This window comes from Canis lupus, chromosome 24 (genome assembly GCF_011100685.1).
Source record: "Canis lupus familiaris isolate Mischka breed German Shepherd chromosome 24, alternate assembly UU_Cfam_GSD_1.0, whole genome shotgun sequence".
NCBI lineage: Eukaryota > Metazoa > Chordata > Mammalia > Carnivora > Canidae > Canis > Canis lupus.
Genome location: NC_049245.1, coordinates 37,032,517 through 37,056,822, shown reverse-complemented (window position 1 = coordinate 37,056,822; position 24,306 = coordinate 37,032,517). Strand labels below are relative to the sequence as shown.

At 49.1% G+C, this 24,306-nt stretch overlaps 1 protein-coding gene across 1 annotated transcript in view; it reads right to left on the bottom strand.

Moving 5' to 3' along the window:
* Positions 1 to 811: 811 nt before the first annotated feature.
* The window catches only part of SLC9A8 (solute carrier family 9 member A8), a 70,205-nt gene continuing 46,710 nt past the window's right edge, over positions 812 to 24,306 (bottom strand). Inside the window, 8 exon segments of the mRNA XM_038572573.1 lie at positions 812 to 5,397; positions 6,292 to 6,438; positions 8,073 to 8,255; positions 8,257 to 8,294; positions 11,754 to 11,865; positions 14,313 to 14,395; positions 16,631 to 16,747; positions 23,878 to 23,983. Of these exon segments, the coding sequence (XP_038428501.1) occupies positions 5,290 to 5,397; positions 6,292 to 6,438; positions 8,073 to 8,255; positions 8,257 to 8,294; positions 11,754 to 11,865; positions 14,313 to 14,395; positions 16,631 to 16,747; positions 23,878 to 23,983 (894 nt within the window). The 3' untranslated portion in view covers positions 812 to 5,289.

The following is a 24,306-nucleotide window of genomic DNA, read 5'->3' as shown; positions in this document are numbered from 1 at the left end:
CAGGTCTCCTCAAAGGTGGAAGAGGGAGCTGATGAAGGTGCGAGTGCCTCCCCCCACCCTGCGGCTCCCTGTCCCCGACCCCAGCAGCATGTCTGGGCACCGGGTTTGGCAGCCCGGGCACAGCTGGGTCCCAGGTGTGATCTAATCTCCCCACTTCCTTCTTTGGCTGGGGGTGGGGGAGCAGGAGTGGAAGGCGCGGAGAGGTCTAGCTCTGGCTTCCCTGCCGGAAGGCCCGCACCTGGCCTCAGCACAGGCTGTCCTACCTGCTTTCACTTTCTAGTACGTGTGTTTTTGGTCTGTGCCTGTTTCCGTAAGCAGCTTTGGGTGCCATGTGGAAGTATGAGGGGGCAAACAGACTCCAGGCGTCCTTCCGGCAGAGCGTGCCACCACCTTCCACCAGAGACACCTGCGGCTGTGTGGATTCAGAACCTGGAGGACGGACTGGCAAGTTCCTGCTTCCACAGCCTGGCAGAGGCGCATGAGGGCTCGTCTGCAGTCCCAGCAGCAGGAGACCAGCAGTCCAGGGAGCTGTGGGGAAGACAGACTCTAGCAGCTGTGGGCTGGCTGGAAGCTGGGCCCATGCTAGACCCTTCTGCTTGGCCTCACATCCTCCTCACTAAGGGGCAGGGGCGGGGGCAGGGCAGGTATGACGCCCGGGGCCTGTCTGGTCCGAAGCCCACCGCGTGGCCTGGGCAACACGTCTGCCGCTGGTCCCCAGAGTCTGGTAGGTGCTGACACAGAGCAGAGTCCAGGAGAGTGGGACCCGTGTATTTGCAGTGCCACCTGAACACAAACACAGGAACTGCTCGGATCCAGCAGCATTCATTTTTATTTCTAAATAAATATCCAGTGACATTACTGTTTTCTGTTTCTGAATTCTTTACAGTCCAGTGAGATGAAGCAGGGGCTCCAGCACAGCAGCTCCTGTGCTCCCCCCCCCCCCCTCCCCAGTCTGAAGCCCCATCAGGAAGAGCAGCAAATCATTTCTCAGGAACCAGGACCTAACAAATACCTCTCACAACTTACACATGGGAGGACAAAGAATAAGCCTGACCTTCTGAAAGGTCCTTAAAACAAAACAAACAACAACAACAACAAAAAAAACGGTACTTAAAAAAAAATCCTTCATTTTTATAAAGAAAATGAGTCAGAAGAATTCAAAGTTCTGATTAACCTTGAGAACAGATCAAGCTTGGCAGGGGCTGTTGTGGAGATGATGTGAAAGCCTTGGGGAAGCCATGAACCCCGAAACCTGGCAGCGAGCGAGGAGCCTTCCCCAGGTCTCTACTGGTTCCTTAGAACAGGGCTGGGGCTTCTAGAAGGGACTAGGAACATGAGGACATGGCTCTTCCACAGGGCTGACAGGCTCCTGGGAGCACAGGCCCACCAGGGTGACAGGGGACCTTTCTGTTGAGTGCCCGTCTGCATGTTCCCTGTCCGGTCAGGTGGCCCGGCTCCGGCAGCCGCACTCACCCTGAAGTCGGGCGAGCTCACACCGCAGCCTGGCACGACCAGCTCACCGGGAGAAAGGCCAGGTGTTTGTTTCCCTCTGGACCAAGTTGGCCAGTGGGATGGGGTGGCCCAGGGGAAACTTGTCAAGTCTTCTTCATTTGTCACATGGCCAATGGCCACAGAAGTTCCTCAATATCTAACTACTTGCGTGAGAGACGGCAGGAACCTAAGCAGGAGGGAGTGTGGCTACTTACTCTGTGTAAGTCTTCCCTTTCACTGGGAGTATTTTCATTTAAAACAAATTGCCTGGGGCTTTAGAGACTGAGTTCCTAGGAGAACAGCTTCTTAATGGTGTTGGCTGCCATATCGAGAACGAGAACGGTTCAGAGTTGGTTTCCTACACACGTCAACCAGCAAGAGAAACACAGGGTCTGCATTCTGGAGGGAAGGGGGGAGGATCACGGTGGCTTTTCTCTTTCTCTCTCTCGCTTTTAAAGTCCTAATTAATGGCAGATCATTGCTGCTGATTCTTCCTTGTGCTTGAATCAGGGACCAGTTCGGAGGCTTGCACCATTGACATCCATGACTTAGCTGACGAGAAGCCAGCCACCACCCTGCCTTACCCCCACTCTCCCCACCAAAGCAGAAATGGGATCCTGGATGTGGCCACCCTGCTGAGGACTCGGCCAAATGCACAAGCCCCTGGGATGTGAAGCTGAGACCTCACAGAGCAAGTCTTGCTGATGCCACCTCTGATGTAGGTTTCAAGGATAGGAGGGTCCCCTGCTCATCAATCTTTCCATATTTCATGGCACACAGAGGAATCTGCAGGCCAACCAGGACCTCTGTAGGCTAACTTGGGGTATTCTGGGGGAGCCAACATTCTGGGCCAGGCCCTGCCCCTGGGCCTTACCCAGGGCCTGGCCAGCACTTCTACTGTGAAGAGAGGTAGCTGGCCAGGGAGCAGGAGGTTTTTGGTTCTGCTGTTGGGCTATCTGAGCACCAGACTATGGAGCGGAGCCACCTTCCTCGTGCCTGGCCCTGGCTCAGCCCAGCCTAAAACTTGATCTCTGGGGACCTAAGATAAGCCCCCTCCTTGCCCTGTAACTCCCCACACCACAAGCCTCAGGGTATGGTTTTCCCAGGGATCCTACAATGACAGGGCTGCAGAGGGGAGCCTTGGGTGTGGGCCTTGTTGCCACATGGTTCCCCAAGACAAGCACGTCTTCTAAGTTCACTAAGCTGCCAGATGCCTCAGAGGCACTCACAGACTTCACAGCGTTCACCCTCGCTCTGAAGTATGACCCTGTCTGTGTGCTATACCCCTCCTTCCCATGGGCTAGACCTAGAAGGAAATAAATCTGTGGGAAATTGTAGTTATGCTAAATATTTTTTTATCTATTAGGCATTTATTGCCCCCAAAAGTAGAATTATTAAGTATGCTAAAGGCAGCAGCAGCAGCAAACTTCTGATTTTCAAGCAAAGACACTTGAAAAAATCCACCAGGAAAATGTATCTCCATAGGCTCTGCAGGTGGCAATGGCAAAGGCCAAGAGACAGACGTGAGGAACGCGGGTTGCCCTTGTCCCCATAAGAATGGGCTCCAGCCTGCCAAAGCCTCACGTAGCCAGCAGGGGGCAGAAGAGCCTCTCAGGAGACCCAAGAGGTGCCAGGACCTGCCAGGAAAGGTGCCCCCCGGCCCACTAACCCAGGCCTAGGGGACCTTCCACTTTGAGGACTCTTCTCTACTACACTATCATTTTCAAGTCTCCGCTAAAAGTGGGAGGCGAGACCTGGTGACAGGGGGCAGTCTGAATTGAGAAGGTGTTTCCACTGCTTTATCTGTGAATTCACAGCCCCCCCCCCCCCCATTTTCTGGGAAGCTATTGAGTTTGCAATGCAAGTTCCACTTCTGAGATCAGACCACGAACTTCAAAGGAGAAAGTAAATTATTTATGGATTGGAGAACACTCTAGTCTCGGATCCCTGCCCTCTTCCTCCTAGGTGTGGACAACCGTCTTCTCCTTCTTTGACCTCTAAAAGTAGGAAATGATGGAGACAAGAATTATACATGGTATTGCTCCTCCCAGAAGGTATTAGGTGAAGTAAAATACTCCTGTTTGGCTTAAATTACGGAGCTAAAGGGGGAGGTTCCAAAAAGAGAAATGAACATATGTTAACCCAAGCAAGTACAGATTTACTTTTCATGCATAAGAAGGAAACCAAGTGCTTCCTGTCTGATTGGCCTCATACTTCCAGGAAAGGGGCCTGGTCGGGTGGGCTGGGCACCAGGGTCTCGGAGGGCTCTGCAGTCAGTTCTTCCTGACACCCAGGGCCATGCTGCCTGAGGCAGAAGGGAAGGAAACAGACCTGCTGCCAGCCCAGGGTCCATGCTGGCCCAGTGTTCCTCACACAGAACCAGGACACAACGAAACCACCCAAGAGGGTGCCGAGTCCCAAGGCAGGGACCCTGAGGCACCTAGGGGAGGTGCCACTGGCCCATAGATGGGCAAAGGCTAGTGGGTATGAGGTTTGATAAGGGAAGATGAGGAGCAGATGTGAAAGTGAGGAACTCCACTCCATCTGGATGTGACTAGCAGCTCCTCACCCTGGATAGCCAAGGGCCGGGACCACAGGGACAGGGCAGGGGGTGTGCGTGTGGGAGAGAGAGACATGTGCAAGCCTCTGTGAGCGAGTTCTGGGTGGGAGTGGCAGGGGAGGAGCACAGGGCACTGCTGCTCTGGCCCCTACTCAGGGCTTTGGTGAGCTGGGACCCAAGACGGTAAAGAACTGAACAGGGAAGAAGGAAATGCTGACTAGCAGTGAAGGTGGCAGCAGGCAAACAGTGGGCAGACCCCACAGAGCCCAGGAACTGGGGCCTCTGGACCAATGAGATCCACTGGGTGAGGGAGGGAGGTGACTGCCAGGCTCTCACTATGTAAAAGTGCAGGAATTTAAACTGAACTCCAAGACCACCGATGCCAGCTGCATAAGCTCTATAACTCTAGCTTCTCCCTCCAGAGGGCGCTTTGACCCCACGGACTGGGCTGGCTCACCCCCAGAAACCCGATGCAGCTTCTAATGGGGTTCCTGAGAAGGACCCCTGTGTCCGGCTCCGCACCAGTGTAAACATTCACACTATTCCCAGAGGAGGGCAGCAGCTGCCTGCCACCCAGGGAGACAGCCTGCAAGGTGCCAGTCCGAGGTAAAGAAAAAGGTCACTGGTTTTTCCTTTTCAGGGAGTGCAAGCAACAACTCAAAGGGAAGTGTGAGGTTTTCCGGATTTCTGAGCCCACCACTTAGGTCAGAACTGCTGCTGCTGAGACCAGAGGCACCTTGATGACCAAAGGGAAAGGGTGGCTGGCTCCCTGCACTGCTGAACAGACACCCATTTGGGCCACAGCAGGGACTCCTGTGAAGGCTGTGGCTGAGAACAGCAGAAGCTGCAAGCCAGGGCTCCCCCAGAACCCCCAGTCCTGGCAGGCTCCACAGCTGGTCACAGCTTTTCTTCTCAGGCACCTCAGCTCGTCAGAGGACTCTGCACCCTGGCCACAGAAGCAGAAGGGAAGGTTTACCTGGACGGTGGGTCCCTCTGGATCTGCGGGCTGGGAAGCAACAGAGCAGAGGTCTGGCTCGGGGAGGCCCGGGGACATGACCTACTTCAGAAGCAGACAGCTGGCTCCAAGGCCCAGGGACATCTGGTTTCAGAAGACCATGGCCTTTGCTTCACCCTGCTTCCATCTTCCCTGAGGCTGCGGCCAAATGCAGCATCTCCGGGGCCCCTGCTGAGCGTCTGTCCTGAGAGCCAAGAGGCCGCTGGGCGGGCGCCCTGCTCCATCACAGCAGCTCCTGCTCGTCATCTTCGGAGCCCGAGGGGCCCTGGCGCACCTCCTCATACCACTTGTTGGTGAGGGTTTTCATCTGGATGCGCCCATGGTGGAGGTCCTGGGGCAGGAGACACAAGTAAGCCCTGGTCAGTGGGTCTGGGTCAGGTCAAAGTTAGGAGGGGGAGCTGCCTGTACCTTGTGGGGGTGTGGGAGAGAGATGGGAGGAAGGGCACAGGGCCGCAGGCAACTTCAAAGTGTTAACCAACTAACTCAAGCTGGGATTCTTCTCTGGGGGGTGGAGAGGACAGGAGATGTCACTCAGAAACGGGAGTGGGAGGCAGGCTGGCGTGATGTTCAAAAACCTGGCTTCCGGGATCAGACACCCCTGGGCTCTGCTGCCACCTCTGCTGCGTCTTGGCTGTGTGACCTCAGGGCGGTTACTGCACCTCTCTGGGTCTCAGCCTTCCCAGCTGTCCAGCAAGAGAACAGCTGTAGCTGCTACACAGGTTGTTGGGAAAATGACATGAAGCAATAATGAGAAACAGTCCCACAATGACAGAGACCATGACTGCCAGGGAGGAACACGGGCTCAGAAATGAAGTGCAGCAGACCCAAGTTGGGCCCCCCAAGACTGTGTCACTCACAGTCCAGAGGCCAGCAGTCCCCGGGGGGATGGAACAACAGCCCTGAGCCTTGGGCCTCACTGCCTGAGGCCCCGGCATGTTTGAAATTTTCAGCTCCGATTCAGTAGCTGATCAATGTTCCGAGTCTATCATCCAGGAAAACCAAACTGTGTTAACAAGTCTATTATTAAACTCACACTACAAATGGCAGTGAGGGGGTAGCGAAGAGCAGATGCCGAGCCCCACAGCATATCCAGCTGCCGGCCCGGGAAGGGGGGTGCGGGGGAGGCGGCCCGACAGGTCCCTCTGCCCACCCACCGACGGCCCCACAGGGCCTGAGGGTGGAAGGCTAGGGACCCTGAGCCATGTGGTGCATGCTGGGGTCCCACCTCCTGAGTCAGCCGCCGCGTGAAGAAGGGGTTCAGGTACTTGGCGTCCAGCCACACGAAGCCTTTGAGGTCCTGCCGCCTGATGTAGTGGGCTTCATATTCCTCCTCCGTGAGCTCTGACAAGTGCTCTGACTCGATGGTGTTGCCCTGTGGCCGGAGGGAGGTTGTCAGCTGGCCTCTTCCTGGGAGCCCCTACCCCACCCAGCCTACCCAGCAGCCCTCCGCTTCTGGCCACCAGTGCCCCCAGCCCTAACTGTGCTTTCGAATCAGTGCAGGGCGTCTGTAGGTAGCAGAGCGCCTCCTGGGAGCCCTGAGGGAGGTGGAAAGGCTTGTGAAAATACAATGGATACCCAGAAATAAATCAGAATCATGAATAAATCAGAATTTATTTGTGGGCTGGGGTTTGGTCTGTAAGCTTTCCAAAGGTGATTCTAATGTGCATGCAGGACTGGGAATTGCCATTCTCGGTGATTTTGTTCCCAGCAAACTGAATAGGGCAGGCTCCTTTTGTCACTTATGCCTGCAGCTGCACTAGCTGTGGTTCTGTTCTGGGCAGGTGTTTGTCAGTCAATCGGTGGGGCTGGTGGTGTGTGGGGGGGCAATCTTGGTGGGAAGCAGAGAGGAATGAGAGTGACCACCCTCTGGCAGGACAGGTCTGCGAGGGTAGGAGGTCTCAGGGTCACTGGATTCATGCCAGCACAGCTCTAGCCCACTGCGGAGGAACAGCCCCACCCTCTGAAAGGAGGACCAAAGGCCACCAGGGTGTGAATGCAGGAGAAGCCCTGAGGCCACAGCCAAGTGGCCACCACTGGGGGTTTGGGGGGAGGTGCAGCTGCGGGGGGTGGGGGAGAGGCAGGGAGAATCACCCAGAAGGCTTGTGGTTTCAGAAAATGCAGCCCCCCCCCCCGCCCCACAGGGTTCTCATTAGGCAGATCTGGGAAAGGGCTCAAGAATTCACATTTCTAACAAGCTCCCAGTGATGCTGCTGGTCCAGGGGCCTCCACCTTGAGAGCGCTGATGGAGAGCGTGATGGTTAAGAGCACAGACTATGGAGTCTGTGTGGCCTCTCTGTGCCTCCGTGCTCGTATCTGCAAAATGGGGATGAGCAGAGAGCACCTGCCTCCTGTGGGTGATCAGGGCACCCTGGGACAGTAGGAGGAGAGCCTGTGGCACACAAAGCACTCCCTAAATAGCATAGCAGCTCCTCTTCCTCTGGGCAAACATCCTGGTTCCCCTAAAGCCGGGCTTCAACAAGGGTGGCTGCAGGGTCGCAGGGCAGCGGCACCTGGCAACTTGCTAAAAATGCAAATTCTCTCTGGTCCCACCCAGCCCTGGAAAGCCCTAGAGCCACCACTGGTTCAGATACCCAGCAAAAAGTCTGAGAACCTATATTGGGGCTTTTGTTAAGAACAGACAAGAAAGCTGGAGGATGGGGGTGGTGGGAGAACAGCCTCTGTGAGAAGGTCCTGCTGAGCCAGCCCCCACTGTGACACCCCCTCTCCCCTGTGGACCTCTTTCCAGCAGGGCCTTGGCTGAGACATGGCTGCAGAGAGACCTGTGCTCCCCACTGAGAAAGTAGGCTGTGTCCCTTTCCCACCATGAGGCCAGAGGCTGGCAAACAACTCACAAGGAGCCTCAGGACTCCAACCTCCTTCTGAGGCTGGCAACTGGTATATGTGTGTGTAGGTGCTGAGATCGTCAAATCGTGTCTCATTTCCCCATTTCCCAGCTGCGGTGCAGACCAAGCCCCCATCCCATTCCCGGGCCCACGGGGCACTGACCATCTTCTCTGTCTTGCTGAGGTTGACGTCCTTCTTGTTCCTGCGGCGTGCCTTGGCGTCCTCAATGTCCATGAGGCGGATGAGGGGCATGGTGCTGCCGCCCAGCAGCAGGATGGTGAAGAGCACGATGATGATGGTGGTGGTGCCGATGAGCTGCCGCTTCTCCATGGGCTCCAGGTCCAAGGTGCAGGCTCAGGGCGTAGGGGATGGCCCCTCGCAGGCCTGGGGGAAGAGAAGGGGGTATGAGGACATGCATAGGGCGGAGAGAGGAGAAGCCGCATCACTGACCGGGTGCTCTGGGGATACGGCCATGGCCCTGCATCACGCCAGTCGAACATTCTAACACACCCGACTAAAGAGGATGAGCTCCTCCTGTGAGGCTCTGGGGTGTGAGGAAAAGCAGGCCACAGAGAAGCGGGGCCTTAGCTCATCCCATTTCTCCTTCACAGGGTGGCCAAGCAGGTCAAATGAGGTGACCTGTCCAGGCCGTGATGCACTAGGTGTGCGTGCTTGTGTGAAGATTTACCCAGCTCAATGCTCACAAAAATACTAGCATGGACCAAGCTATCCCTGTGCATAGGTGCCAGGCCCTGTGCTAAGGGCTCCACATGTACAACCTCGCTGGAACTTCACAGGAGGCTGGTAAAGCAGGTCCTACAATTCTCCACCAGATATAGATGAGGAACCGAGACTGAGGGAATGAAGCGTCCTCCTGGGACCACACAGCCTTTCAGGCAACAGCCAAGGAAACAATTTATCCAAAGGCCCCTCGCTTCTGAAGATGCTACTCTTACACAGCTCCTGGCGGCATGACAGGCCCTGGGCTGCCCTGCTGCTGGCCAGAGGCTGTGGGGGAGCTGCGCCACTGCCTCTTCCTTACTTCCTGCTGTGGTGCCCAGCAAGGCTGCTGGCTCAGCTGAAGGCTGCACAGAGCCAGAGCCGGAGAGAGCATTTTCTAGGAAACCTCCTAACTTGCCTGGGGCCACACAGAGGGGAGCTTCCAGGAGGGGAGACCCCAGACAAGGACTTGTCACACGGTGAGTGCCAGAGAAGGGGAGAATGGGGCAAGGCACTCAGTGGAGGATCTGACCCAAACATGGAGGCTGGAGCATCACAGAATGAGGGGGCTCTGACCAAGCAGTGCAGGCCCAAGATAGGGACAAAGACAGGGGATGGAATTAAGAGAGACAAGGAGAGGGGAAGGGCACAGACGATGGCGGGATGTCCTAGGAGGGCTGTGCTACACGGTTGACGGGGCACAGGGTCTAGAATCCGGCTCCTGGGTTCACCACCTAGTGCCCTGCTTTCCGCCCAGGTGTCTCAGGCTGGAGCGATGGATTCAACTCCATCTCTCAACCTGTCACATGAGACTAAACACAGGGCCTGCCAGGTTGGTGGCCTGAGGAGGAAATGCTCAGCACAGGACAGATGTACATGCAGCAAATACGGAGTTAGCCATGCCTCTGCTGTAACACGCACTTCTCTGTTCTCCGTGGAAGGGGAACGCTGGCAAAGAAGAGGTTGGGCAGGAAGGCAAATTCAGTCCTAGACAACAAGATTGTGGTGTTTCCATGGCATCAAAGGAGGATTTCAACACGGGAGTCAAGATTTAAGAGCAAACAGCTTGGGCAGCCCAGGTGGCTCAGCGGTTTAGTGCCGCCTTCAGCCCAGGGCGTGATCCTGGAGACCCGGGATCAAGTCCCAAGTGGGGCTCCCTGCATGGAGCCTGCTTCTTCCTCTGCCTGTGTCTCTGCCTCTCTCTCTCTCTCTGTGTCTCTCATGAATAAATAAATAAATAAAATCTTTAAAAAAAAAAAAGAGCAAACAGCTTTGGGAGTGTGGGAACTTGATGGAAGTGGAGGCCACATGATGGGTGGGCGTGTGAGAACACAAGAGCAGAAGCAGGCCTGGGGCTGAGTCCTGAAGAAGCCAGTGTTGAGGGTTTGGTAAGGAGGAGGGGCAAGCCAAGGAAACCCCACAGGAAAAGGAAGGCAACCAGGAGCATGGCCTGGATGCCTAGGAAAGAAGATCTCCAGGCAGAAAGCAGGTCAGTAGGAAGAAGGAGCTCAAAGCCGAGGAGGCAGGCCAGATGAGGGCTGCCCTGTGCCCGCCAGGTTTTGGCTGCAAAAGGTTGCTTCGTGACCCGGGCAAGGCCAAGTTCAGGTCCATGAACAGGAGGTGAGGAAGTGGAGAAAGCAGGCGAGGACAGTCCATGTCAGGAGGTCTGGCAGCATTGGGAGACAGGAAGCAGCTGAAGGGGGTGTGCAGAAGGGGTTTGGGTTGAAGTTGCTGGTTTTTTGCTGAGAAAGAAAAGAATCTTTAAGAGTTTCAATGATGATGTCTCAGTAGAGACAGAGTCTGAGGATCCAGGAAAGAGAGGGCAAAAGCCTGTGGCAAGAGGGCTCGGGATGGCCTGGGAGAAGCACCAGGGGAACCAATGGTCCTCACTGTTTAGAACAGCGCCCCATTCCCCACAGAGGCCTCTTCCCATGCCCACTTCTCCAAACAGCTCACGCTACTATGTAAAGTATCTGATACATTTCTGACATTTTCTTTGAAATTTTTAAGACCTTGGATCTACTACATTTTTTTTCTTCTTGGCAAAAAAGATTGAGCAAAAAGTTTCTCTTGCTATACATACATACATATCTCACACACACATACATATGTATATATTTTAAACAAGGCCTTTTGAAAGGGGAGACAAATCTGTGAGAAATTTACAGATACGCTGTTGGATAGAAAACAACTTATAAAGCACGTTGCTATACCCCAACCCACATGGAATATTTTAATTATAATATTTAAATAAGAAGGTACAAAGAACTGGATGTATTGCTCAAAAATAAATTTAAAGATGCCTAAGGATCCAGTGTGTTAGGAGCCAAAGATGAACTCATTCCCATCCTTTAAAAAGTAGAGGAATTTGCACAGAAACTTACAGTGTTCCAATCAATGCTGAGAACTCTGACTAAAGGAAAAAAATACCTAAACCTAGCCTGTCGTGCAAAAAAAGTTTCAACTTGAACTTTCTTTATTCTGAGCCCTACACTACTTGTAGGAAAGTCAAAGCTGCTCCTTGTGCAACCTGCCCCAGGCTGCCCATCTGTCAAGAGGAACGTGAATAGACAGTAAATTCTGGCTCTGCCTCCTGTTGATACACAAACCCAAGTGAGTCCTTTGCCTTAAGCCTGGGCTTCCTCATGTGTAGAACAGATGCACATTACCCATTTATCTCACAGCATGGAGCCTGTGAGTAGTACTGTCTGGAAGGGGCTCGTCCGGACCCTGTTAACCAGGGGATTGTAGGATTTTTGCCTTATGAGGTGTGGCCGTTTTTGTTTAAAAATTTTATTTATTTGACAGAGAGAGAGGGAGAGAGCACAAGCAGGGGGAAGTGACAGGCAGAGGGAGTAGCAGGCTCCTCATGGAACCTGACACAGGGCTTGATCCCAGGACCCTGGGATTATGACCCGAACCGAAGGTAGACGCTTCACTAACTGAGCCACCCTGGCACCTTGAAGCGCTCCCATTTTCTTTTTCTTTTCTTCTTTTTTTTTTTTTTTTTGAGGCGCTCCCATTTTCAAAGGGCTCCAGCAGATAGCCACATGCACTCTCTATACAGCGTGTGCCTTTATAAGAGGCATTTTCCTTCCACTGTTCATTCAACATTGGACTTACCACTAAACCACATGATGAACATCATCTTCGGTGTGATTTTATGATCACGGAAGAAATTCAGGAGGTAGGAAAGAGGGAAAATGTTTACCGCTCTGCCAAACAGTACAAGTACCTGTGAAATAGCAACAAATGAAGTCTTAGACAGAAACCTCTGGTCTTTCAGGATGAAGCTTGTTGAAGCTAACACAGACCTTGTGACACACCCAGAATAAATGCAGCCTTCCCCTTGGCCATGAAAGACATGAATGATAATGCTAGGCAGAGACCCAGCTGGGGCATGTTGCTCTAGACGCTGGTTTCTATGAGTCTTGGAAAGGATCACACTTTGTACAGTATGTTGCCATGGCCAGGAAGAGAGGACTAACAAGTATTAAAGCCAGCTTTAGTTATGACAGTAGAACAAAACCAAATGCCAAGAGGCCATGCTAAAGTATCCAGAGACTAATTTAAGGGCAATCCCACTCTTTCCAAAGGTGCTCCACCATGGGACAGGCCCGAGCTAATCGTTTCCAATGGGCTAGCCCTGGAGGGACAGACAAGGCGTTCCTGCCTCTCCTATGGGCGCCCCACTCCTCAGGGAAAGGAGGAATGACTGAGAAGGACGTACACCTAATGCTCGTAAATGCTGCTCCTCAAGCAGAAGGAATGTGTAGGCAGGTTCTAGAAGGAGGTTACATGCACCCTGCCTGGACATTTGCTTGCCACAGCTTTGGGTTCCTACCCATCTCTACAGTCTTAACAAAATATAGCTTTAGGTAAGGTTTAAATCTTATTTAATTGGATGCCTAGAACTACTTATTAATTTGCTTTTTTCAACTTGGTTCTCACCATAACTAACCTAATAACATGTACACAATATACACATGTACACTTGGCAGGCTCTAAGTTTCAGGGGCAAGGAAATGGAGACAGAGGGTAAAGGACTGGTCTAAGAGGACCTAGGCAGGAAGTAGGGGAGCCATGTCCCAAACCCAGTCCGGTCTCCAAAGCCCGTGCCCTTGACCATGAGTGAGTCTAAGGTAATGCATCTGAACAGCACTAGCCACCTCTAGGAGCGGGAGGGAGCTCCCACTCCAACACATCTTCTCATTTTCCTTTTGTTCCCAGCCCACGGCTGAGGGAGCCACCTCCGTTTTACCCACTGAAATCCAATCTTTCATCCCTGCACTTGTGTCTCAGGTTTGACCAAACGTGGCCCTTTTACCCAGGTACCACACTAAAGACCCTTACACTTTTGGGAAATGATTTTGGCTGTCCTCTTTTGTCCTGAAACTTGAGTTTGAAGGACAGATAACAGTGACAGAAGCAATGAGCTCTTGCTGACTGAGAGGGGGAAGCACCCCTACTGCAAGGAGAAACACTGTTTCCAGAGGATTCTTTAGCTTCTCCATGGCTCGGTTTCCCATGTGCCAAACAGGTAGGCCTCACTGGTTTGTACATGGTAGGTGACAGTGCTTAAAAAAGGTGTGCCTCTCCAATAGCTGGGTTCTGTTAAGTGGCATTGGTAATAAAAGTTAACTGAAGATGAATTATGATAATTGATTGAGCAACAGTAAGGCGTGCTTCTCATGTGTCTTAAATTGAAGGTGGGTCTAAAAGGACAACAAAGATCGAGTTAGGGATTACAGCAAGAATCAGCAGGCAGCAGGCCCCTGGGAGACAAGCTCACAATGAGGGGAGAGACCTGGGAGCACCAGGCTAAATGCTCACAGGTCAGAAGCCATTCATGTCACTTTCATCAGATGCCTGAGGAAGCTGGACCTTTGTTTTAAATGCTAAACATTTATTTCCCCCAAAAGATTTGACTCTACTGTGAATGATCAAACTTTTCCTTTCCTATTTTAATTAGTTAATTTATGACTTAATTTGTTAGTTTATTAATTAGCTTAAATTAATATTTTAATTTGTCTCCTCTTGCTGCCCTGAGTCCAGGGATAAGCTTCCCAAACCTTCTGAATGGCAAGAATCACCTCGGACAACTGCTCTGGGTAAACCTCTGGGGAGGTAAGGGCCTGGTAATCTTTACTTTAAACAAGTGTCCACGGTTATGCTCAAAAATGGACACATCTGAAGAAGGCCACAGCAAGAAGTAAATATATGCATTATAAATTATTGAGAAAAAGTAGAAAAGGAAAAGAAATCATCCCAATTCTACAACCCCTGTGAACATTGTGCTATATTCTTTCACATGGTTTTTTCCTCTATGCATGACGTTTTTACATGGCTATGATCAAGTATGTATTAAATTCTGAAATCTGCGTTCACCACCTCACATAGAAACACAGGAACTTGTATGTTTTAGAGAAGATCATAACCTTTAAGGCCGTTTAAAATTCAAAAAGAAGCAAAAATTCTTTTCCAGGGATATTCATTCACTTAATTCCATCCCTCCTCCCTTTATTGTATGTTTATGATTTTTTTAACAAAAGAAACTTTAAACAGAAGAGTGTCTATGTAGCTGTTGACTTTGAGCAGTTAACAGTTACATAAATGAATCCAGAATATGTGGTTATTGATCTACAAAGAAGTAATTAAATAAAAAACAAGGAAAATACTTACTATGCACCAGATGACAAAGGAAATTTCAAACTTGTGAGGGAAACTAAAAATGGACAGGCCAAGAAATGCAAACACACATGTTTCTGAAACAAACCAAAGAATGGATTATTCAGCCCCAACTATTTTCTTCTAACATGGTACTCAATCATTAAAGCAAGCAAACATTTCATGTAAGTCAGAATCCACTATAACAACTTTGCTTATTTTCTGAAAAATCCTGCACCTGATGCCTCCTTGGTGGAACTTGTACTTCGATTCACTCATTCTTTTCTATCCCATGAGCCACATGTGCTTGCTTATTCAGAATCTCCTCATTTAATGAGCCAGCTGTCAAATACTCATGCAAATAAATACTCTCCAACCGGGGGAAGATGATAAATACATGAATCTGCCCATTTGTCACTGTTATTAGCGAGGATCCTGACTGCAGCAAAGTGGCAAAAATTCAGAGCAAATGACTGCAGATACCACATAACCAGTGTGGAAAGGGCCCTCGGTTAACTTCCTTACCAGGGCAGACAAAACTAAGTGAGTGACTTCACACATCTGATGCGGTCACAGATTTGGAAGAGGACTTGTACCCACAGGATCTGTAGGAAGAGAGGGGGATCTCCAACTCTTGGCTTCCATCCACGAGGCAGAGAGAGTCGGATCCCTACTCTCTGGCCAGCAAGCCCTTGTGTATCTTAAGAAAAAGCACCATATGAATTTCTAGCACTAAGCTCCCTGCTTACATCACAACATCCCCCAGAATAGGCTAATAATCAGGGAGACAAAGACTGTATTTTAAAAGAGTTGAACATCATAAAATAGGCTGCTTTAAAACATTTCAGCCATGTTTTTCTCTAAACACGTATCTTTTTAAAACAAGTCTGCAAGCCGGATAGTATACACACCCTTCTCCTCCTTGAATTTTTTCTTATCTAATATTTTTGTGATCTTTCCAAATCAGCTCATTCAGAACATATTTAGATCTATGTTATGCTTTTCCCTGGTGGCATAAATTTCACTATATTGATCTGTCATGGCTAATTGAACAAAACAAATCCTCTGTCAATGGACACTTAAGCTGCTTCTATTTCTGATGTTACCAGTTACGACAAATATCCAGGCTCAGTTCCTGAGGGTAGCACTGGAGGGTCAAAGAGCACACAGCTTTGAAACCCTGCCTGATGCTGCAATGACTGTACAAGAGATGGCATCAGTGCACACGCCTGTCAGCAAGGTCTGCTTTCCAAATGCCCATATCAGAAGTGGGTATTAGCAAACTTAAGATACGCCAATCTGATGAGTACAAAACAGACAGGTGTTTTGCTTTACATTCCTTCAACTGCGAGTATCAGGCTCAGAGACTTTAGCTAGGGCTCTGCGAGTGGGGGGCTGGGGTAAAAAGACCCCCTCGGCCAGGAAGAGACAGACCTGGATTCCAGACTCACTTCTTAGCTACAAGACTGAGGGCAAGTCATCTGAACTCTGGGCACCTGAGCGCCCTAAGGCTGCAGAAGGAAGCTTCTGCACAGCCTGCCCCTGCCTCCTAGGATGTGACCGTGTGTAACTGGTGCTGGAAAATGAGACGCACCCTACCACAGTGCCAGGGAGATGCTGGTGATGACAGCTGGGCACAGTTACCTGGTAGGCCAGTGGAAAGGGACTATGTGAGAGTGCATCCTTTGCTGCCAGATATAAACCAGGGACAAGGTAAGGGAGTACAGCAGAGTGTAGGGGAGCAAGAGCCCACGCTGGAACAGCTTCACAGAGAGAGTTCTTGTGGTGGACCCTGCCCAACAATGACTGTGCTGGCACACGAGCTCCCAAGTTACGCTCTTCGAGCCACTCTTGTGGAAAAGGGGCCTGTGGATATGCTGGGGAAATGCTATGATGTGTGTCAGCTCACAATGCTCTTGTAGTCCCCAAACTGAAACTGCATTTCCCCCAAGATTTTCCAGATTCTTGTTGACTGTTGGGTCTTGTCCTAGCTAACTCTCACCGATGCCAATGCCAGGGAATACATTTTTGGAAATGTCACTTTACAACATTACAAACATAGGAGTCTCCAAAATTCATAATTAGTAGTTCTTACTGTTTATGGTTTTAAAATTGCAGGCATCAAATGTTCTAGAAAGTTATCAGGAGTTAGGTTTACATTACGGAATTTGAAAGCCAGAGTAATAAACAAAAGATAAGGGAGTGCAGTATCTGGCTTGAAGGAATTCTGCTGCCTCTCCTGCCAGGGGAAGGCTGGGCAGCCTCCCGAAACGGTGTAGCAGAACAAAGGCTGTGGGCAGGCCTGCGCAGGACCACACAGAGGCAGAACTCACCGCACAGGAAGGCCACGGTCCGGAGGGTCTGCTGCATGAGGATCTGGGTGACTGGGGACAGGTTATGGTGCGTGTAGTGGGACATCACAATGCCCGAGAACAGGATGGCCATGATGCCTAGAGAGAGACCAAGAGGGAAAGCACAGAGACATGAACAGCACAGAAGAGCACCTGCTATTTGATACACAAATAATATCGTATATTTTCTGCAGGTCACTGGACCCTACAGTGTTACATATATTCAGAAAAGGAAAAGAAAAAGCGAAGAAAATACTACCTGAGGCCTCCTGGAGGCTGCAGAGAAATGCTACAGGCCCCCTATCACTGGCAGCATCCTTACCAGCTGGGTGACCTCAGGCCAACCTTCTTTACCTCTCCAAGCCTCAGCTCTCTCTTCTGGGCAGGGGACTAACAGCAGCTTCTCGTGGACCTGCCAAGGGGGTACTGGGAACAAGTGACTCTCACCCACAGACAGAAACAGGGCAGGTGAATCACTCTTGGGGCAGAAAGGGAGTGTAAGAATCGGGATGTAGAGACTGCATGGACTTTCATTTCTTTTCTAATTTTCACCTTAATCACCATAATCTTTTATTTTTTATTTTTTTTAAAGATTTGTTTATTTATTCATAAGAGCCACAGAGAGAGAGAGAGAAAGAAAGAGAGAGAGAGACAGAGACATAGGCAGAGGGAGAAGCAGGCTCCCCTCAGGGATCCTGATGTGGGACTTGATCCTGGGATCATGCCCTGAGCTGATGGCAGATGCTCAACCGCTGATCCGTCCAGGCGTCCCCTACCATAATCTTTTAGATTACAAAGAGGAGTGACTAAAAAAGGATATGTGTCCTTTCCTGAAAGCTCTTCACGAGAGTCCACACCTATTGCCCACTGCCCCGATCATTCCCACAATGCTTTGTGTGGATGGGTTCGTCTGTTACTGCTGCTCTGCCTCGGCAGCAGCAAAGGGGTCTCACTGTCATGTAAGGAAGCTGAGATGTTTATAAAGTCATTAAGTAAGCTGCTAAAATGGATTACAAGTGAAAATTTATAAGAAAAGTTGTAGCTCACGCCTGCCACTCTAGTGACAGGGATGAATGGCTGACTCGCCACTTAGAAAAGGGATGAAAACCACTGAACTGTAGTAGAGACATTGCAAGAGCTCAGCTTGCATTCTCAATACCATTCCCACAGGGGTAGGCCTGCCACCTTGTGTGACCCACCAGGCACTGCGAGCCTGTAGATGGGAGGCCTAAGTGGTGACCAATCTTCCTTCTAGCTTTTTGAGAGATACTAGAAAGCTGTTTCTTGTGGGAAATCTCCCAGCTTTTATTTATTATTATTTTACCTTTCTTTTTCTCCCAGCTTTTAATGATGGCAACTAACTCAAATGTTAACAAAATTTCTGTATAGATAAACCACCTCTGGAGGCTGAATTTGGACTCTATGAAAATGGGTCCTCTGGCCAAAGCAAGAGTAAACAGCCAGCCACCACATTTTACCCTGGGTTAGTCTAAGATCAGAGCATCTCTTGAGTTCTGAGGTTTAAAGGAAAGAGTCAGCAGCATCAGAAGTGGGTGCAAAGGCCCAAGGGACAGTTCAAGTGTCTGCCCTATGAGCCGTCTCTCAGCAAAGGTGGCTTCTCCATTACCCAGACTACCCTTATCCACTGTAGCTGCCACCACACAGGCTGTAAAAACACCAGTGGATAAATGGTGTAAACAGGCTCACTTGTAGAGATAAAAGACATTGGTATTTTTTTTTAAGATTATTTATTTATTTGAGAGAGAGACAGAGAGCAAGTGAGTGAGAACAAGTAGGAGACAGAGACAAAGGGAGCAGCATACTCCCTGCTGAGCAGGGAGCCTGATGGGAGTTCAATCCCAGGACCCCAAGATCACGATCTGAGCCAAAGGCAGATGTTTAATTGAAGGAAAGAAGGGAGGGAAGGAGGGAAGAAATCCATTTCTAGTCTCAGTTAAATCCATTATTTTAAATGTAATGAACAATGATGATGAATAGACTCAAGTCCAAAGGCAGAAGGTGAAGGGTGGTCCTATCAAGGTATAACTTCCACTGTATTGTACCTTCCTGTGGGTAAAATATGAATTTCCTGAAGGCTGGATCAAATCACAGTTAGTTTTCTTTGTTAATTACCTCAAAATAAACCCATTTTTCTATAAAACATCCAGACTCAGAGGTAGAGTAAGAGACTCTCCATTCACACCACCTCGCCCCAAATTAAGTTTCTGATACAGGTTGCCAGTTCTTTTCCTAAGCCATAAATCTGTCTTTAAAAGGCAATGAATAGGAGGATCACATTATGTATGCAGCATGGATTATCAGCAGAGGGATTTTTAAAAGACCTCCAACACTTACCTGCCTTTGCACACATAACAGAATCCCAACTCCTGCCCAGGACTAGAGAACTCTGTGGGCCGGGGTCCCCGCCCCTCTGTCCCAGCCACGATGGACCTCTGCTCCTCCTGGAGTGTGCCAAGCTATCTCGTGGCAATATGGGAGGTCAAGCACTGCTCAGGAATCATGCCCTGGGCCCTCCCTCCCTTGGCTGCCTCCTTCTCACCATACAAGCCTTAGCTCATGCACCACCTATTTGAGGAGACCTTCCTGACCCCCTGCTGCAGGACACACCTGCCCCCATGCCACTCTCTATCGCAGTGCTCTGATTTCTCTCCTTCCTGTCACTTCTTCACGCCCTGAAAATTATGGTATGTGTTTGCTTACTTGCTTCCCATCTTTCTTCAGCAGTTGGGAACCTGATCTGGTCTTGTTTATGAAGGACAGCCCCAGTACCAAGGACAGTTCTCAGCCCAGGGTTGAATGGATGGATAAATGGTTTTCCAACTTTCTTTCTTAAAACTTAGCAATGTATCTTGGGAGTTCTTTCCACGGCAATACAAATAGGTTAAGTTCACTTAGTGGCTGCACAGGATTCCATAGTAAGAGCCTACCCAAACTTATGTAATCTTTCTCTCCTGTAAATGAACATGTAGTTGCTTCCAGTTTTTTTCCCATAGGCAGTGCCACAAATAAAGGACTCCCCTGGCTGTGTACCTGTGTACACGAGGGCTGCACACTTTCTACCTTTGGCCTACGTCTTCCCAACTTGGCACAATGTGTTATATCCTGGTCAATCTTGCAGATTCACCCTTCAACCTCCAAGTCCCATCCTCTGTGACTCGCCATGACAGTGGTCGCTCTGCCCCAATCCCTGGCAAAGGTGGGGTCTAGTTATCCTAGAATCTTTAGAGCCAGAGGGCAAAGTGGCCCCTGAAACTGGCCTCAATAAACAGAATAATTACTGTTGATAGAGTTAGAAAAGATTCTGAAAAGGGCTAACACTTACTAACTCATAATTAGAGGGAGAATTTAATTTGCTGTTGAAGCCAGGATGTTTGTGAGAGGGAAAGGGGGTATTATTAGTTTACATGTTGGGGGTACTAGGGCCAGTAGGGTATGTGGTCACCCCAGCATGCCTCTGTCAGAGCTCTTACTTGCATCCTTCCCTTTAATCCTCACCACGAGCCTCGGGGTGGCTCTTTTATAACATCCATTTCATGAGGAGGAAGTAGATGCTCAGAGTAGATAAGTCAGTTGTGTGAGGTTACACAGCTAACGAGAGACGGGGCTGGGATTTAAACCCAGGTCTGTCTGGCATCCTTAACTGCTGTGTCCTAAACATATGGTTTGGGTGTGAGTTGGGAGGACAGCATCCTGCTCCCTGTTCTTGGGAACTGCTCACTCAGTCATTTGTGACAGGAATAGTGCAGCATGAGAAGGAAGGGGGGACATCACCTTTCCCGCTGTGTTCTCACAGCAGGACTAGAAGGTCCTCCCAACACACCCGGGCTATCCTAACCTTGTCTGTGAACCCAAAAGACAAACAGGGGCAGAGCCCAGCCAATCGCCTAGACATGGCCAAGCGTGCCCTTGGCTTGCGTGTGCTGAATTTGGCTCATGTAGCAAAGGTCCTTAAAGAAGTGAAACCCGACAAACAGAAAACACAGTTTCTTGGAAGACAAGAAAAACACACCCTTGTTTTAATCACAAATTTGAAATGGATGCACAAAATACATCTTTGCCAACCAGGTACTCAGCGTTCATCTCAAAGGGGTGTGGAGCAATTTAGAAAAACAGAGGTAAAAATAGCTAGGCTAAAGCCAAATGACTCAAAGGTAATATTTATGTAAGTGCCAAAATTCGGGACAGATAAGAGAAGGAACTTGATGACAGATACCACGATGAAATTACCCAAGAGAACTGGCTTGGGAACAAATCAAACTAAGAACAAACAAAACCATAAGATTTATAACGAGTTCTCCAGTGAAAATGGCCAGAGTCCTCTCTGCTTCCTCCTTGGCAGGATCTGCTCGCAGAGTACCCATATGTGATTCTAGAGAGTGACCTGCGGGCAGGAGATTTCTGCTCAACAGTCATTAAAAACCACTGGGGACTTCCACTTTGCTAGGCAGACTGCTGTCCTGCCATAAAAAACTAGAAAACCTGCTAGAAGATGTGAAACGAAACTGTTTTCCGATGTTGGGTACTGCAGGATAGGATCTCGGAAGGGAAACATTCCTGACAGAAGGGAAACAAAGTGGCCACTTCTGCTCCAGGCCCCAGCCCAGCTTCTGCCCTGACATAGCTTCCAGGTTGAGGCTTAGGGAGGGGAACTCCAAAACCAAGCCCAGCAGGGTTGGTCCAGCTAAGAGGAGACAGGTGAAAGGAATAGGCCAACATTCCTTTCGAGGGACTCAAAGCAGTCATAATACCAGGAGGGGAAAAAAAAAAAAAAAATACAGGAGGAGGGGCCACAAAGAAACAGAGCTCTGGAGAGCTACCATAGCATCCCCCTGAATCTTGTACTGTACTGGTCTGTCCATGTGAGGGGTGAGATTCCAAGAAGTTAGGGAGACAGCCACTAAAAAAGAATAGGCCAACAATTCTTGAAGCAGACACAGGGCTGGTAAGTTTGTGTTTGCCCAGGCCAGAGTGAGGTAACCTTGTAATAGATGAGCCAGGAGGGAGAGGCCTCGGTAGGGCACTGTGTTACCTCTGGGCCTGCCGACAAAGTCAAAAAATCAACCCCAAAGGGATTAAAGTGATTCTGAGAAACTCAGATACACAGCAGAAGAAAACCCCAAATTCTGCGAAGAATACAGTAAAATCTAGTATTCGACAACATCATAAAATTTACAATGACTGGTATTCAATCAAAAACTATTAAGCAAGCAAAGAACAGGAAAATATGACTTATAAGCAGAAGAAAAGTGAACTGACCAAAGACAACCTAGAATTGACAGAGATGATGGAATTAGCAAAGGAGGATTTACAGCAGCTGTTATACACATGCTCCATGTGCTCAAGAACGTAGACAGTAGGGCAGCCCGGGTGGCTCAGTGGTTTAGTGCTGCCTTCAGTCCAGGGCGCGAACCTGGAGACCCAGGATCGAGTCCCACATCAGGCTCCCTGAATGGAGCCTGCTTGTGTCTCTGCCTCTCTCTCTCTGTCTCTCATGAATAAATAAATAAAATCTTAAAAAAAAAAAAAAAGTAGACAATCACGAACATGGATCTCTCTCTGTCTCTCATGAATAAATAAATAAAATCTTAAAAAAAAAGTAGACAATCATGAACATGGAGAGAAATGGATGATACAAAAATGACTTAAAGGAGGGGCACCTGGGTGGCTCAGCGGTTGAGCGCCTGCTTCTGGCCCAGGGTGTGATCCTGGAGTCCCGGGATCGAGTCCCACATCAGGCTCTCTGCATGGGGCCTGCTTCTCCCTCTGCCTCTGTGTGTCTCATGAATAGATAAATAAAATATTTTTTAAAAAATGACTTAAGGGGAACTCCTGTAGATGAATACTATAATATTTGAAGTGGAAAATACACTGGATGCAACTAACAGGACAGTGGGTGTAGCAGAAAAAAAGATCTGTGAACATAAAGACATAGCAAAAGAAACCAGGCAAAGTAAAGCACAAACACCAAAGATTGAAAACAATTAAAAAGGCCAAGTGTATTATGGGATGACAGTATATTGTTGATCATTTCAGTAACTGAAGTTTCAACAGGAGAAGAGATGGGAGAACACAAAAAAGTGTTTAAAGAAATGGGTAAAAATTTCCCAAATTCGTGAAAAGCTATAACTTCATAAAGGATAAACCCAAGAAGCTCAATGAACTCCAAGTAGAATATAAAGAGGACTATTCCAAAGTCCATCAAAATCAAATTGCCACACAACTATCAAAATGGCTAAACTTTAAAAAATTAAAATAAGTGTTGATGAGGACAGGAAGTAGCTGGAACTCTCTCATGCATTCTTGTGGGGATGCAAAATGGTCCAGTCATTTTGGAGAACAGCAGGCAGTTTCTAATAAATACTCACTGTATCACCCAGCCACCTCACTCTTAGGTATTTATCCAAGATAAATGAAAATATGCATACATGTTCGTAGCTAAAATCTGGAAAAACTCAAATCTCCTTCAAATGAATGAATAAAATGTAGTGCAGTAAGAGTGTATAAGCTACTGACAAGTGCAAAACCATGGATGTCTCTCAACAACATTACTATAACTAAAAGAAAGGAGACACAAAAGTCTATATACTACGTGATTTCATTTGTAGGACATTCTGGAAAAGGCAAAACTATAGTGATAGAATGCAGCTCAATAGGGGCTCGGGGGCAGGCCAGGGGACTGACTGGCCCTTGGCGGTCTGACCCCATCCTTTGAGTGAAGGCTCTTTAGATGCCATATTCTGGGAAAGAGGCACCACTGGATGAGTATTTTGATCTCTGCTACAGGACAGTGGGTGAAGAGAAAACATGACCATGACAACACCGAGACCCTGAATCCAGCCAGACCTGAGTTGACCCAGGTCAAGGGTCAGTAAATCCCCTTTGTTGCTTAAGCTTTTGGGAGTTGTGACTGTCTCTTGTGATTGAAAGAGACCCCACTGGGATGCCTGGGTGGCTCAGCAGGTTAAGCATTTGCCAATGGCTCAGAGCAGGATCCTGGAGTCCCTGGATGAGTCCCACATCAGGCTCCCTTTAGGGAGCCTGCTTCTCCCTCTGCCAGTGTCTCTGCCTCTCCCTCTCTCTCTTTGTCTCTCATGAATAAATAAATAAAATCTTAAAAAAAAAAAAAAGGGACCCCACTGATCTAACCTCTTTCACCAGGCAGGACAACATGCCATCAACCCCAGCAGTTCAACGTTTCTGTCACTTACCCGAGAGCGAGATTCCTTCTGCGAGCCCATAAGGAAGATAAGCAAAAATGATCATCATGCCAAACTCCAAGGAAGGCGTTTTCCTCAAGTCAATATGCTTTAGCACGTAAATAACAGTTGTCAAGGAAAAAGAACCAACGGACAGTTGATGGGAGATGTAGACAAGTCACAAAACTGCTGCCTTCCAAATATATAGGGTAAGCAACGGATGTGAAAGGCTTTTGAACATCCCAGGGTAACACATGAAAATCTGTTTTTTTTTTTTTCCTTTTGCAGGCAGACTGTTTTAAGAAAGGGAATCGGACAAAACACCAACAACTGTAAATTCCTGAGACAAATGGTGGGGATTTATAAATGAAAATCAACGTAAGTAACTCATTTAAAAATGCTGACTTGAAAGGCTGACAATGTGCCAGAGCTACGGGGGCA